Source organism: Stegastes partitus, unplaced genomic scaffold, assembly GCF_000690725.1.
Source record: "Stegastes partitus isolate 25-593 unplaced genomic scaffold, Stegastes_partitus-1.0.2 Scaffold57, whole genome shotgun sequence".
Lineage (NCBI taxonomy): Eukaryota > Metazoa > Chordata > Actinopteri > Pomacentridae > Stegastes > Stegastes partitus.
This window is the reverse complement of record NW_007577788.1, coordinates 1,110,783-1,128,274: the sequence shown is the minus strand read 5'-3', so window position 1 is coordinate 1,128,274 and position 17,492 is coordinate 1,110,783. Positions and strand designations below refer to the sequence as shown.

General features: G+C 40.6%; 1 protein-coding gene across 2 annotated transcripts in view; it reads right to left on the bottom strand.

The window, feature by feature from the left end:
* Positions 1-2,403: 2,403 nt before the first annotated feature.
* LOC103352980 (protein FAM49B-like) overlaps positions 2,404-17,492 on the bottom strand; it is a 31,396-nt gene continuing 16,307 nt past the window's right edge. For both annotated transcript variants that reach the window (XM_008275712.1, XM_008275713.1), the window contains exons 5-11: positions 16,829-16,965; positions 16,637-16,714; positions 15,297-15,413; positions 13,597-13,676; positions 13,377-13,503; positions 5,931-6,001; positions 2,404-5,270 (exon numbers count right to left, since the gene is read on the bottom strand). In XM_008275712.1, the coding sequence (XP_008273934.1) occupies positions 5,201-5,270; positions 5,931-6,001; positions 13,377-13,503; positions 13,597-13,676; positions 15,297-15,413; positions 16,637-16,714; positions 16,829-16,965 (680 nt within the window). In that variant the 3' untranslated portion in view covers positions 2,404-5,200. The remainder of the gene's footprint in view (positions 5,271-5,930; positions 6,002-13,376; positions 13,504-13,596; positions 13,677-15,296; positions 15,414-16,636; positions 16,715-16,828; positions 16,966-17,492) is intronic.

The window sequence follows — 17,492 nt, the reverse complement described above, 5'->3', positions numbered from 1 at the left end:
CGTCTATGCACACTGCCATCATCATGGCAAAATGGTGAAAAATACAAAAATAATTTATATATTTTTACAATAAATTTATACAATATATAATGTAAAAATAATTGCACAAATTTGAAAGAGGACATGAAGCACCCGTAGATCTCACAGGGAACCAGCTTTGGAGGCAATCGTTCATTTAACACAGGGAAAAACACTTGGAAAATCCGGGGATATTCCTAATGTGCTTGCACTGTAGGGGTCCATGCCTGCAGTACATCTTTTGAGAGACTGGGCATAGGTCATTGATTTTGTGTTGTTTTTGCTTTGTTTGAAGCACAAGAGGTTAGTCTATCATGTATCACAGATATTTTGCATGGAGGGGAAGTGTTTTGCTGTAATTTACGCCTACGGCTAAGCACCTAAGGTTTATGACCTTGACCTTTCATCCAAGGTCAAATATGGGTTTCTGTTTTTTCTTTTTTTCTGTGCTGATGTTCCATATAATTTCCCATCGATGGGCAACTATAAGAAGATTTCAGGTGATACTCACCTGAAATAGACCTGAATCCACACAAACCCACATAGTTTTCAACATCTAAGCTTCACACACTCACTGTAAAAATAAGAAAACATTCAGAGGCCACAGAGCTGCAGTGTCTCTGGTGGAGCTCAGTGCCCCCTGCAGGCTGCAATCAATAGTATGTCTCTGCAGAGCTGGAGGCTGACCACAAGTCTGAAGCCCTTCCTGTGGAGACAGCACCACCTATCGCAATAGATGATTGCTAAAGTGCATGACTACGTATTTTACTTAGTCAATAACTAAGTGTGGTTCACTACATTTGCAGTGAAGCTCACTTATTGTTATTGCTAAGGCTTGGTCTTATTATAGATTCTTTCAATGCCATTTTCAGACCCCTATCTTGTGCCACAGTTTAAAGAAAACCCACAAAAATCCATTATCTATACAGCGCTTAATCCTCACTAGGGTCACAGGGGGGCTGGAGTCTATCCCAGCTGACTTAGGGTGAAGGCAGGGGACAACCCTGGACAGGTCGCCAGTCTGTCGCAGGGCTACACTTACAGACAGACAACCAAGCACACTCACATTCACACCTACAGACAATTTAGAGTCACCAATTAACCTCAGCATGTTTTTGGACTGTGTGGAAGGAAGCCGGAGAACCCGGAGAGAGCCCACGCTGCACAGAGAGAACATGCAAACTTCACACAGAAAGATCCCAGGAATCTTCTAGCTGCGAGACGACGGTGCAAACCACCAAGCCAAGCCCATAAAAATGATTTATCAAAACATGTGGCTCAAATGGGAATGTTGTGCTCTGTCTTTTGTTAACGGTTCGTCATATGGTTTTATGAAATTCACAAAAGACTAACCTGAAAATCCCCATTGAAATGAATGAACAACTGCTGGACCGAGCCATCTTTGGAACCATGTAGCTCTGCCAGATTTTACAACAGAATCTTCATTTAAAGTTTAAACAGTTCACAAGACTTGAAATGTTATTCCTCTAAATGCGTGTTTTGATATCTTTAACAATTTTCACGCAGTCGCACTTTAAGTTTCACTTAATGTCTTGAATTTTTCTTTGACATCCATCACTCAATTTTGACCAAATTAATTTGAAAATCAGAAATGTTGAGTCTCTCTAACCTGCTTTTTTTTTTTTTTTTTTTTAAATTTTTTTCAATATGACATATAGTTTTTGAGCTTGTTTGAGGATCTAATCCTGAGTCTGCCTGCTCAACTCACTACAGCAACCAGTGACTCACTGTTGATTGGATGATTAATACTGGACTACACTTTCAGAGTAAAAGCTCAAAGATGTAGGGTTCATGAAACCTTCTGGCTTTTCTAAATGAAAAGCATCTCTATAAATTATACCATATGTAAAATTATAGCAGCACATTAATCAGCTAAAGCTGAATTAGCACACTCGAATTCCCTCCAAAATTTTACAGTTAATATTACACTTTTAAAGGCTGATTACACCCAAAATACTTAGAATTTCAATGGTTTATTCAAGGAGTATACCAGATAAAGTACTACCTGAGGTCCACGTACTTAAAGTTTAAAAGATGATTACACTCATAACACTTTTTGTAGTTGGAAAGGCCTATTCCACCCAAATAGTACTCTGTAGCTAATAAGGTATAGTTTTTAATGTTTATTCTACCTGAAATACAATGTTTTGTAATTGAACTTGGTTATTAAGAGTTTCATTTGGACAAATTGATGGGTTGAAACACACTTAGTCACACTTTGACAGGTGAATCACAACTGTGCTGTGCAACCAAAGACATTAGAACTGTTTTTAATGTCTCTCAGTTTAAAATTTGTAAAGTGCTATGAGGTGACATATGTTGTGAATTGGTGCTCTTCCAATAAAACTGAATTAAAGAGACAGATTTTTCTTAAAAATGTATAAAACTTTATTTGGCTGACAAAGACATCTTTTAAATCAATTAATGCCATACAATCCCTGACACTGCAGTGTTAACATACAGAGCAAAATTAAAAGTTTCCAGTCAACAGTCCCACTTACCACATTGTGTTCAAACATTAAAAAAAAAAAAAAAAAAAAGCAGTCTTTTATCAGTCCAAGGTTTTCCTCACATCTGTACCATATCTTCCTCATTACAGTGCTTCTTTCATTGGCTGATTCCCATATCATGTTCCTGATCAGGTCTCAGAAGGATTTCCTACCTTCCAGGCAGCTCGGTTCACTTTTAGCTTTAATATAATGGGCTTTAAAAAAAATTGTGAGGATACAGTTTGAAACGTCTTTACCAAACGTTCGTCAAGAGCTGTTTCAGTTCAATCCAGAAAACTGGCTACGGAACCATTTAACCCTTTTCTTCTCTGTGTATTCTGAAGCTGCAGTTTACAGATGTACTCTAAACGTCTTATGTGCATCAGTAGAAACTACCGGTCGCACAGAGAAGCTTCTCGTCTCCACTCAGTTACTGCAGCTCAGACAGCTGTGTGACCAAAAGTTAGTTTGAAGACAGTGAAACAAGGCATTCTCATGTCAAATTTACCTAAAACTTACACACAGACTAACCTACTAAATATCAGGAGCACGAGTTTTAGTTGCACATTGGAGTCGCGTGTTGAGAAAACAGGTTTTCAGAGCCTTTAAAATCGATCCATGAACTGTCCTATGAGTAGCTAACCTTATTTGTGCCTTAAATGTGTGTTGTATGAAAGCTTGTAGAAGTGATCGATGTAGTTAAAAAAAAAGTGGCAAAACCAGTTTTCCTGTAGGATTCTAGCTAAACTTGTTTATCCTGTAAAATAGTGAACTCCAGCGGTCAATTGAAAAGTACAACTTTGGCCACAGAGGCTTTTCTCTGAGTTAGAAACTGTAGCTGAGGAATTAGATCAAACCAAGTTTCCTCCAATGGAAGAATTCCTGGGCTTCATGTGATGGAAACTGGGTTAAAATGAAGATTTGTAAGACTGTTGAATTGCCAAAGCGCTTTAAATATATGGGCACTAACAAATCTGTGCTGCCCGAAAACTGTCAAAGCTACATTCACGTCACATCAGAAGTACAGATCAGCCAACATGTTCAACTGTCAAGCTGTCGGTCAGGGTGCTTCCTTTTAATCAGTCAACCTCAGCTGCAGATATTGTTTTGGTCTCACATGGTGATCCAGCTTTGTTTAAAACTAAATACTGATGCTGCAGTCCTGATAATCATCTTGTTGATGGCAGTTAACATATCCTTGTAAACAGTTTTTGGTTCAGGTTGTTGTTTTGTCCTGATGACTTGGTGACTTGTTTGTCATTTTCTGTCAAAACAAAGGTGTTCGTCTCGCATAGCCAGACCACATTCTGCTACAGGGGAGAAAAATGCTGTGGATTCTCAAGTATTTGCTTTACACCAATCACAATTGACTCAAACAGTGTTATGCCCAGGATGCAAAACAACGATGGAGGAATTGTTTTGGTGAAAATTTGCATACAGGGAGCAGAAAAGTGTGAAGCCTGCCTTAATGCACAGTACAAATCCTCAATCAACCTGCCATTTTCAGCTTGTAGTAGAGCTGCAGCGAACCAAAGAAAATCTTGGTGCACTGAAATCGTACCGACTCTCCAACCAATTGATTGGTCAAAACAAAAGATCTGCAGGCTAAATGTTCCACAGAGCATCAAGTGTCTCTAGCTTCAGTCTTGTTAGCCTAAAGGATTCTCAATCAACATAAAAAGTACAGCATGTAAAATCACTGTCACCAGGTGATTTTCTACTGAAAGGATCAGAACAGTCTGGGAGCAGAGCAGCTGCACATATTCATACAATTTCTGAAAATATATCAACCGGTGATTCCAGCACAACAACGACTGAGGAATAAAACACAGACAAGACAGCTGCTGTTTTTAAGCGTTCTGACATGCTGGTTGTTAAGCTGTGATACACAAACTAAACTCTACTTTTTGGCCATATGCTCCCTTGCTGACTTGCTGCTGACTACTTTGCTAACCCAAGTCTGCTGCAGACACATTAGGTCATATCTATGTATTCTGCACAGTCAGACTACTGCACTTGTCGCGTACAGACAGTTTTGGGTCTGCCTGTTTACATGTGCAGAGGAGTCCAAGTAGCCTCTTGTGGTCGTGAGGAAATGATGAAATTCACATGGCGTAGGCCCTCACATACTTGCAGATGCAGAAAGCATAATGCTGCTGATTCCCAGTAAACACTCAGTAAACACTGAATAAGTTAATCCAAACAGTCTCCATCAGGTTGAACCTGGTCAAAGTTGTGAAAACGTGGAGCTGTTCACAGGTAGCTTGTTTCTCCTGAACTGTGGAGCCATTACAGGGTGCTAGCAGAACGATACCAGTGTTTTCTGAAAATGTGCAACTACAAGCTAAACAAAAGCACTGAGGTAAAAGTCTGTTGTGCTACTGTTACTGTCCACCAGATGGCAGAAAAAACAAGCCTTGTAAATCTGACATGACATGAAGGCAACTTGAGCTGATTTTTAGACCACCTCTTCTTGGCTACTTTCTTTTTTTTCCTTCTTTTTTTTTAACAACAACAAAGAACAGATTTTTTTGAAATGAGAGTGAAAAATAAAACAATCACGAGGAAATATTAGCTAAAGATTTGTTCAGTAGTTCTTTTGAAATTTGGACCAAAACACTGTCCCCCTGCATCCATCGTTCCAGTTTCAGTTCTACTCAAGAAGTGACGAGTTAATTTGCCTGCAGCATGTTTTTGATCTGCTTGGAGGTAGTCTCATCGTTCAGATGTTTGGTCGTGTACCTGCAGGAGAGGAAGGGAAGTTTATTTTGAAAAGCTTGTTCCCTTTTGTGAAGCTTGTTTTATGCTCCTGCAGTGGATTGGCACTGTTGTGAGCATTTACGCCACCAAAACACTAAAAAGCCAACTTCAAACAATGAAACTGAAACTGAGCAGATCATGTACAAAAAAACCCCCAAAACAAAACAAAGCAAAAAAACACACTGAAAATCTGGCAGAACTTGCTGTGGACAGTATTTTCAGATTTATGGAGCGATACAAAGAGAAATCCAAAATCTCCTGCAAAAACCTTTAATATATCAACAAAATGAAACAAGAATGTTGAAGCTGATTTCATGCAATGTTCAAATGTCTACTCACGGAGTTAAGTGCATTAGTGCAAATTTAACATTTTGCATATACAAACCTAAACTTGCAATACAAAAACTAATCAGCTGGTGAAGTTATGGTGATTTTTGTTAAATTGTTCAAATTTTCAGCCCATTCACTCACAGTGTATTTTAGCTGTATATACCGTTGTGTATCTCGCTCAACATAATAGACTTTGAACAAAATCCAATTGGACATGTTTTAAATATTGTTGGGAACTACTAAGAAATGTTTAATAATTAATGCATGAAAGAGATAAACGACACTTCAATGTTTGTGGGCCAATTTACAGACCTGAGAGTGTTGAGTAAACCCTCCACGCTGCTGGGCGGCTGCTCCTTCAGCACCCTGATGCAGCCTTTCATCTGAAAATGACAAAAACAAAACACAGTGTAAAGTCATTCTCTGGTCAGTAATTAAACCCACAATGCCGGCCTCAGACTGCAGGAGTTTCAGACTGAGTTACCACCGTTTCACCTCCTGCCTATCAGAGAAATCTGGTCCAGAATGTTCCTCTGAACCCATGTACACCCAGAACCCAGAATATTTAGTGACATGAGGAGTTTACAGATCCAGTTTGAAGCCTCTGTTGCTGCTCATCTGGGCTGCTCCAAGAATTTCCAACATGTTTGATACATAGGAAGTCAAATCTGGATGGTTATGATTATTAGCTACCACCAGGAGCAGGGATGCTGTTGCCAAGCAGTGATAAAGACACTAGCTCTTGAGGCTAAAGTTAGTTAGAGAAAGTGAAAGTTAACCTGCTATATATATATATATATATATATGTATATTATTTTTTTTTTTAAAATTAGTATTTTGATTTTCTGTGGTCAACAGTCATGTGCATGTGCAAGCTTAAAATTGTGATGTTTCACCAAAATGACTGTATTATGCATATCTAATTTTATATTCTAAAGACAAAGAAACTTTTTGCACATCTATTTCATGAGGCAGTTGAATTGGAGAGAGACAAATGCATATAAAAATGTCAGCAAAGTTTTGTTACTCGACCTTCAACAAAAAGGGAAGCAATCTTAAAGACAATACAATTTGTGTGTTTGTTCATTGGTATCGAAGTTACACTTTCTGTTTAAGATGGCTTCTCTTGTTGTGGCAAACCATTTAATGATGAATGTTGAGTAACAAAAAATTGCTAATATAAATGTAATTTTGAAAGTTACACAATGCACAGTAGTGTGTTTGGAATATTTAACAATTTGGCAAAAGCCACAGGGAAATGTCTGACACAAAAATGGACGCCCATGAGCAGGACTGGCCGCAAAGTCGGTATCAAGACAGCCTGCTGGGGAATCTCAAGAGGAGCAGCCCTATGGAAGACGACCACAAAGAAAGCTTCCGGATGTCACCTCAACCGCAACAAAGCCAAGTGTCTTTCAGAGACCTTGACAAAATGGCGCGGAATATAAATACCTTCAACCCCAGTCCAGCAGGGGGCAACGACATTCATGCCTACTTACAAGATATTGACTTCCACCTTGGAATGTTAGGCCAAATAACACCCCAAGATAAGGTTTACCTAATTAGGATAACTTCAGGTCTTGAAGTCCGCAGCTTTTTGGATCGCCAAATGACAAGAGTCAAAGCTGATCCTCAACTGCTGCATGAAGCCCTAATTAAGGAATTTTCGGACCCGGAATCAGAACAAGGAATCACCGTTGCAATCGATGTCAAGCAAGGCAGACAAGAGACGCCTCAGGCATACTGCAACCGCCTTCATAACTCCTACTTCGGGCCCTGGAACGAACCTAATATGGAAGAAGATATGAACTTCAAGAGGCTTTTCCTGAAAAACCTGCACCTGTCGATAAGCCATTACCTAGGTGTGGTAGCTGACCCCCTCACTATGACAATCCACCAGCTACGTGACCTAGCGAACAAGGCTTACAGTCAGCAGAAGACAGCTGAAAAGACGACTAAGCCAGCAACCATTCTTAGTGTGACCACTACTAACTCAGATTTAGCCTTGGAAGGAGGCCATCCACCCATGCCAACCAGACATGGAAATGAGAGATGGAGACCTAAACCTGCCAGTGGCTACTACAGAGAACAAAGAACAGTCCAAAGACAGTTTCAGGACGGAAATGAGTGGGGAAGAAAACCACACTACTCTGGCCAGCCAAAACCAAGTCCCCAACCGAACACTCGTTGGACGGACAGAGGCCCCTCAAGCCCTCCAAGCAGGAGAAGAACAAATTACTTGCTTGACAAAATCCAAGAGACTGGCCATGACTCAGCCAAACAACAGAAAGACCGAAGCTGCTCAATGGCAAAAGAACTGTTCAAGATTTTGAAAGACTTTTTCGTACAGAATTCCCCAAATAAACCAAAAGAATTCTCCAAGAAAAAGCCCCTAAAACTAACCAAAAACCCAACCAAGGAGGGACCCTGGCGGGACACTCGATCCTCAACACTGAAAGTGCAGCCCAGGCGTACTACAGCCATTCAAATCGGCACCTGTGACACTGAAGACCAGAAGCCATACACCTCCTGCAAAACAAGTCCCTCTTTGGATGCCAAAGAACCAGCTAGAGAACCAAACCAACCACTAAAGGAACTTGAAATACCTGACCGTGCAGTCCTGGTTGTCCACCAAGGCACACACAGCGGCCCCATGGATGATCACACGCTTCAAGTTCCAGTCCATGTACCTGTACCTCAACTCCTTGGCAACCTCAAGGAAAGGGGGGTGGCAAAAAGATTCTGTCAACCATTCTGGAAGACTTGGTACAGCACGAGGCCGTAATCGACACTGGTGCAGATGTCACAGTAATCTCACACAATCTGCTCAAGCAAGTACAAACAGTGAAACAAACAAACAGCAAAAGTGAACAAGACTCTGCAGATCAACAAATGCTCCTTGGACATTCAAGCCTATTCACCAGTGGGTACACGGATAGAACACATTGTCCTAATACAGCTAGCCATTGGTCCCATGAGCCTCGTTCACCCGGTGTACATATCACCACTTGACTCATTCCCTTTCCTTATCGGCAAAGATCTGCTAAACCGTTTCGAACCCCTAATTGATTTTCAGCAATTGAAAATCTGGGCACAAGTGCGAGAACCCTTACCTCTGACTCAGGCAGAAGTTGAAGGAGCACAATCACGTGTGATGAGCACCAACCTCCAGGTCATGGCACTTCAAGGTGATGCAGAAACACCAGAACCACGCCACAACCTAGGAAAACAGCTCCAGGATCATGCTGCATTCCGATGCACCTTCAAACCAGACCCGAAGAAAGGATTGCACAAGTCCAAAATAAACAGAGACTACAACAGACGCACTAGCCAAAGTGCGTCTGCTCCGCGTGGCCCCAGGCGTCCGTCTGGTCAGGTACTGTCAGGGGCCCGCTGTTGATTTGTTATCTAACGTAGCGCAGCAGAGCGCGCCGATGAAGCGCGCAGCAGGTCGGAGTGAATCTGACAGCATTTCCACGCAGCCCGACTGCCTCCGTGCCTCCACGCGTCTCTGCATACCACGCGCGGACCAGGCGGCCGGCTGGTCAGGTCCTTTCACGGGCCCGCCGTTGATTTGTGATCTAACGGAGCACAGCGGAGCGCACCGTAGCTGTGCGCAGCATGTTGGAGTGTAACTGAGAGCATTTCCAGGCAGCCCGACTGCCTCCTTGCCTCCCGGTGTGCCTGCATGCCCCGCACCACCACAGGCGGCCTGCTAGACAGGTCCCGTCACGGCCCGCCATTGTGTTATTGTCCGACGGAGCGCAGCGGAGCGCACCGTTGCCACACATAGCAGGTCGGACCGACTCTGAGAGCATTTCCACCAAACAGGGCTGCCTCCGTGCCTCCCAGCGTACCCGTCTTCCCCTCGCGACCCCAGACGGCTGGCTAGTCCAGTACTGTGAAGGCCCGCCACTGTGTGTTGTTACGACGGAGTACAGCTGAGCGCAGAGGAGCGCGCGGAGGCAGCGCACAGCAGGTCAGAGTGAAACCATGGGAATTTCAACCCTCCCAGCCCACCCCGTCTGTTCAGGTGGTCACCCGCAGCCAGGCCGTCCACGCCGCACCGCCTGCCTCGGACTACCTGTCCCCTCAACTCTCGAGCTCTGATGTCGTTGCAATCCAACGCACAGATCCCTCGATTTTAAAGATGTCTCTACCTAACCTTCAAAACTTCCAACGACACCAGCACAAGTTACGTCTGCGGGACGACATGCTGCTCTATGCCCCTAATGACCACACCCGTGGTTCCTCAGTGCCACAGGGGGGGTGATGCTGATGCTTGCCCACGACGTACCATGTGCTGGCCACCATAACACCCAAGTCACATACGACACCCTCAGCCAAGTAGCATACTAGCCAGGTGTGCGACAAGACGTAACAGATTATGTCAAAGGCTGCTTGGTGTGTTGTCAAATCCAACCAGCAAATCCCGGCTTGGAACCTAAATCATTACACTCAAAACCCTAAAATTAACAGGTTGAACCCATCACGCAACTTCAACCACACGAACAGACTTGCCTGATTAGATAGGTGGCGGTAGTGAGCACGCCTCACTGCCTGTTTGCTATTTTGTTTTTTTTTAATTTTAGTTTGTTATTTTTGGCGTGGACCTGGGGTGGCTAACGCGTGCCCGGGAAATCGCTGATGACAGACAGGCGAAGTTAGATAGGGAACATCTCGTAAGATAGAACAGACATCGGGCAAGATCTGGTTCTTAACTTTAGGTATGACACCATATACTCAAAACCATAGTCGTCAGTTAAACTGCTATGACATAGCAATAACTCAATGGTACGACAAGACACCAGGACAAGACTTGTCCCTCAGTAAATTTCAATAATTGAATTTCTGCAGACTAACTAAGTGGGGGTGTGTCAAGCACCAACCTTACGATTGAAATTATACCGAACACTCCTCGTAGAAGCGTGGAGGCAGGGTATAATAAATTAATCTTAATTCCAGTTAGATAACGCAAACTAGACTGAATACAAAGCATACAACACTTTCCTAACACATACTAACTGTGGATGGCTCGCACATCCTGATTTCTCTGTGTTAACATCACCTGTTCTAGTTGTTGGAAGTCTTGTGCTGTGCTTGTGTGCTTCTGTGATCTTCACTTTTTTTCCCTGTTGTTTGCCAACGACCACTGAGGACATCGCCGTTGCCAAACAAAGTGGGGGAATGTAGGATATGGACAGACACAGATGCCCAAAAGGATTTAAAAAAAACTTCATTTGAACTTTCCAGCACCCAAGTCACATGCCATAAAAAAAACAGAACTATCCTGCAGGCCACAGGGTCATGTAAATCAGCTCTGCAGACTTGGAGGAGTGAGGAAGCAGAGCTCCCTTAGGAATTCCCTTATCACACCTATCTGAGCTTCAAAGGATCTAACACAAAGAAACTTTTGGGGGAAGACCACTCAGACCCTAACAAATGGCCCAGATGGCCAGGTGCAATGAAGTGCCCTGGGCTTAACGTATTGCTCTGCTGACCCTAATTTCCTGTGGCATGCAACAACTGAACTTAACAACTGAACTTATGGATGACCAAAAAGACACAGTACTAAGAGAATGTGCCATATTATCTTATGTTAAGTTTAGGTGTTAAATGTTATGGTATATCATGTCCTGATAAATACTCCAAAGCTTAATTACAGCTGGATAAGTCCTTCTTTAATTTATCAGCTTGTTATATAATCACATATCCCAAAACTGCATTATCTTTGTAACCGTACAAGGTAGATGTATCACGTTTGGATTCTTTGTGAACCGCTAGATATGATAGATTTATTTTCAGTAGGCTTAACTTTGTATAATTGAAAGTACATATAGTTCTGAAGGAACATTGTTACTTTCAGAGCAAAACTCTGACCACCTCATGACCACATCACGACCTCCCTGTGATACTGGGTTGTCATATCTAACAGCCCCTCTGGGAGGGGAGCTCACTGTGATTGGTCAGTAGTTTTACTATTAAAAGGCATTTCACCCGAAAGAATGCGGATTTTCGGTGGATTTTCGGTGGATTTTCTGGGACTTTCTGAAGGCCATAGAATCTCCCACTTTGGTCCAATGTAGCAACTTCAACTGCCACACCCTGATCCAACTCAAGCTGAAGGTTTCGTCTCCCAACTCCAGAGGCTGCTGCACCCGCCAAGAAAACTGCAAGCATCAAGCTTCTGTCTCTAAACGGGTGTTTTATGATTACAATTGGCCTTCCGACCAATATTCCAAATTTAACAGATTATCTGCTGCTTCGGGTGAAAAGACTTTTAAGTCTCCAAGCCATCACTCTGTTCCACATTTGGTTTTCCACATTCATACTCTCAACCAGCATTTTCATCATTGTTTGTATTTTATATTTTATGTTTGTTGTTGTTATTTGCTTGTTTGTTTTAGTTAGTAATAAATGTTGTGTGTGTATACAGTAGTTTCCGGTGTTTTCTATAGCTTACATCCAGTCACTTTACGTATCTGATCTTTAGTTACCTAAGCTCTAAGTTAATTCCCTTAACTTTATAAAACACTCTTGACTGAGCACCAAGAGTAAACAATTTATTAGAATTATTATGCTGACTCTGAGATTATATCGCTGGACGAATAATTCAAAGGTTGGTTTTAATAATTGTAATTAATGCAATCACTTGCTTTAGTGTGGAAATAAGTATATCTTATTTTCCACCCACTACAATCTTACAAGCTCCTTAGTTCAATTAAGAAGACATAGCTGACACAGCCAGCAGTCAAAAATTCTGAGATTTCAAGTGAACTGCAGGCAGTGTTTCCACAGAGCAGAGGGAAATAAAACATACTGGATCAATAAAATGAATGCAGCATGGCTCAAAAACAGTGAATAGAGGCGCAAGTTGTTGAAGATACATTCAGCATGGTGAAACATCTCTCTACTGATGAAAAACACAGAGGTTGTAAGAATATAGTCGTGATTTGATAATCTGACTAAATGTAATACCTTCTTTTATGTTGGATAGCAAGGCTGTCAGATTGTCAAGACGGAGGTCGAGCTACAAGTAGGGCTTGATGCTTGAAGGGTAACTTGTTGAAATTCCTTGTTTGTAGTTGTTGTAATAACTAGTGTATTGTTAGAACACTACGCATTGCTGATTTCATGCCTAATTGACTGGTGCGTTTGTGCACAGGCTCATCGGTTGACATCAAAGGTAAGCAAATCTGTCGGATTGTTAAGTCAGATAATACGCCGTTATCTTTATTTGTGACATAAAATGTCATGTCGGAGTCAGAATCCAAGACTGTCGGTATGTTAAGGCTAGATTTTATGGGTTCCGTTTGTTTTTCCTAAAGACCTGTCGGATAGTAAGGTTTTCGGATTGGTAAGGGTCAGAATGTCAAGTCACAACTGTAGTAAATTATCTATAGCATGTAGAGCCACTATTTTTACATCTTTTGACTGAAATGTTGTGCATGTTGGTTGATTTTTCCAAAATTCTTTTAAATTAAATAATCAAAGAAACTGTTATGTTTTTCTTTTCTTTTTTTTCATTTCTGCCATTCTAACGGTAAACAGAAGTTTCTGAGTTTTCTCCTTTTTTGTGTTTGTTCTGTTTCCATAGAGGTGCAGGACTTTGTATTGCAGTCCACAGTGAATATAAATGTGACGTGAGCAAGGAAAAAACAACCTGAAACTTGTTGGAGTTCAGACAGTTAAATCTACTTTCTGTCATCACCTCATTAAACAGAATGGTCACGTGTTTGTGTCTTGTAAACAACGTACGTCTATGTTGGATGTCTTGACGAAAGCTCCGGCTGGGTGAACATGGTCATACAGGATGATGACGCCTACCATCACACGGAGGCAGAATAACACCGTCTCTTCACTGGTGAATCGACTGCGATACTCACTGCACAAACACATAAAAGCACACAGTCATCATGCAGTTTCATGTCCAAGGAAGGATGTGGGGATGATGATGATGATGCGTTCAGGAACTCACGGCGTCTCCAGCATCACTTTACACACACTGGCCATCGTGCTCAGACAGTCTGTCGTGTTTTCAATCGGCAAGTCTGGATTCTGGACGACGACAATGAAGTTTAATTCAAAAACACAACAAGCAAACAGAAATAATGTATCAACAATGATTATTCATATTAGAAAAACAGAAAAACCAAATACATTCGGCCATCCACTGAGTGTAAGTTTGTTCAACCCTAGAAGATCTGAACCTGCTTTGTTAACTGCAAAATGTTCTGATGCTGCCTTCTGCTGGTGGTTCATGAAATAACAGTAGAATGTTCTTCCAAAAATGCTCATTACACCTAAAATATATAATTTCAAATAACCATTACATGAACTTTAAATGAGAACAGCTATGTTTCCTGCTTGTTTGAGTTAATATGAACATCGTGGAATTTGATGCTTACATATGCTAATGAGCCATTATCTAATTAAATGTGTCCTAATTTGCAAAAATGTATCAAACAGAAATCTGTATATGTAACCCATCTGCATGAAATCAGTCGCATTGTGCCGGACGGTACTTGAATGCAATAATAATATTATATGTTACTGACATGTAGAAAACAACTCAATGGACCGATCTAAGTCATAAACCCAAAATCAATATTTTATCATGTGTTAACGTAATCTGGGCTGTATCTTGGATATAGCCCCAGGTGAAATGTTTTCATGCAGACGGGTCACATATTAGAAAACACTGTCAAGAGCCAAAAAAAAAGCTATTTTCTCCATGTTCTTAGATGTATAAATTGTCCTGTGAAGGACATATGAGCAAAGCCAACCGTAAAACCTTCAAAGATAGAGTGAGAGTTTGGTGGATGAGAGAGCTGCTGAAGTGGAGTGTTTGGGGGAAAATTCAACCTTTAAACATATGTTTAGTAAAATTACATGCATTTTTTTTTTTTTTTTTAAAATAGGAAAACACTATTTTAACCAACAGATATCACTGTTAAACTTCCCAGTTGATTACTTACATCAAGACAATTATCTTCTTGAGGCTTCTTCATTACAAATGTTACGAAATGTTATGTTTCCAGACAAAATGAAGAATTTTCTCATTGAATATGAGCTATTTTGTATTAATATCCAATTAAAGTGTTGTAAAATGAACACCTTTGTATTTTGATGTTGTCTTTCCATTTGACGGAAGACATGTCATAAAAGTAAAACAGGCCTAAAGCTCAAAATTAACAAGTGAATTAACAAATTCTGTTTCTGCCTGTAGAAAGTAAGTACATTTACTCAGGCACTGTACTAAAGAAAGCTCTTGTACTTGACTTGAGTATTTTCTTTCTCTTTCTACTCTACTACATGTTAGATGGAAACACAGCACTTTTGCTTCACTACAATTATTTTAAGATGTAGTTAATAGTTCATTTTCAAACAATCAACTGATTAATAAAAAAATACGTTTTAACCACATAAACTCATGAGCATAGTAATTTAATAGTGTAAAGGTACAACACTCACTTTCTGCACTATGTTCCTTTCTTTTTGTGACTTTTAACACATTTTCCTGACAATTTCAACTCTAAGTAACACTTGCAGAGCTGGACTATTAACTGGAACAGAGCATTTTTTCGAAAGCAAATGATCTAAAAAGTTTCTGACACACAGAAGAACTTAAAAATTATGCATCAAAACATGTAACTGTGAAACTGTGAAAGGACTCACATCTGAGACGAACTTTGACGTGGCGTCGCTTAATGTCTTCAGCATCGGTGTTCCACTGGCATAAAACAGAGACATCCGATTGGCCAGCTCATTGTTGACCTCATTTCCTGTGTCGGACTGAAAAACGAAATCTCGATCAATCATGTGTATATATATCATATTACTTCTTTATATACTGAACATTTGCTTCTGACAACTTGAAAATTTGGTCTTCTGTTAAGTTAAAAACTAACAGCTAAGATTTATAAGATGAAAAATTCTGTACCCACAGTGGGAACTCAGGAGTCAGTCTACCTTTCATTGCTGAGATTTAAATCTTTCATTTTTCCAATATTTTGTACGTCCACCTTTATTCTAATGACAAACTCTTGTAGAGGATACCAAATGCCTGCAGAGATGTTTTTTTTCTTCAGCTGCTCTTTGCTAGAGGGGTTGTGGTTGTTTTCTTTAAAAACGCTTGTATGATTTTGTTCTTCAGTCGGTTCTCATGCTGGAATATTTTTTTTGTTCCAGCTTCTGCAGACTGGGAGTCATCTTATCAGCCAGTATTCTGGTTTATCCTCACACATTCATGGTGCATCGATAAATGTCATCAACACCTTTTCCACTCATGCAGCTCCATACCATCACTCTCCCACCTCCATGCTTCACTGTCAGGACTATGCATCCACTGTGTTAGTCCTGCTCAGGTTCACACCAAACATGACGGACTCCATCTGAGAACAACAACTTTATCTTCATCTTCCCAAAGAATGTTCTCTAACATGAATCAAGCTTTTTTTCATGTTCTTTATCAAAGTTTCATCTTGCAGTTTTGTGCAAAGTTGAGAAAAGTTCTGCTGTTCACAGCTCATTTTTGAACCATGTTAAAGCAGTCAGGCTGGTTCAAAAATCACAGGTGGACTCAGTTCAGTGATCACAGATTTTCTAAACTGTATGTCAGTGATTACAGGTGAATTCTTTGTGTTGCAGTTTCCTCTTTGGGACCTGAATTTTCAATGCAGTCTTTCTGAAGTTTTTGTATATGATTGCTAATAAGAGGAAACACACAGGTGAAGGAATTCAGAATGAGTTTTTCTCAGAATTCTAACATTTTAAATTCTGACTTTGAATCCTGCTTTTAATTTCACAATTCTAGAAGAAAAAAGTCTGAATATATTTTTTACATTGACCTTAATCCTTTTATGTAGTTCTACATATTTCACTGCATCTGTAAAAAGGCCCAATCTGTTAGGCAGTTTTTTTTTTTATCTTTATTCCAATCACATTTACCAATTTGACCTATTTCTGCATTTTTGTGTGTGTGGCATGAATTCATTGAGTGTGTGTTCATGTCTTACAGACAGGTTGTTGATTCGCATGCGGCTGATGGTCCGGCGGTAGTAGCTGAAGTCGTTCTGGATGGCGGGGTTTGTCATCTGAAACAAAAAACATGAAGACAAAGACAATGAAACGGGCGGTGCTGAGCAGTTGGGAAGCAGGTGAGGACAGTGCTGGAGATGAAGAAGAAGTGAGAAGGGGCTCAGCTGGACCTTAAGTTCATCGAAGCGCAGCGTGAAATGAAGGATGTGGGCGAACTGACGAGCCAGAGCCTGTTTCTGCTCCAGGTGCTGAGTTGGAGTCGAGCTGGAGCTGGTGAGGACTTCCAGAAGACACTGCAGGCTGGACTCTGATGGCACACAGGGACGCTTTTTTAAATGAATGAATGAATGAATGAATGAATGAATGAATGAATGAATGAATGAATGAAATTAAATGAAAAACACTTTATTTATCCCAGAAGGGAAATTCAATCTTGTAAAAGCTCACTTTTTTTTTTTTTTTTTTAATCAATATAACATATATTTTATACAACAATAATAGTAATCATTCAGTCAGTCAATTTTTAAATTATATCAAATATCAGACTGTAAGATAAGAAACACATCGATGATCTGTCATTTTAAACTTTGGACACATTCAGGGCACCACTTTTAACTCTGCACATGACTAACAAGGTTTTAAGTTTGACTAAATTTGTACAGTTTATGGTCTACGAGGGTTTGTTGGCTCATGGTTGGTTTTTATAGCCAAAGGTGTAAATATGTATCCAAATTGTTTCAGATTAGAACTTTAACCTTTTGCTCACTTTAAAAAATACATTGGTAGAGGTTAAACTGGTGTTTTCTGAGATTTTGCGGGTAACCTCTGACAGCA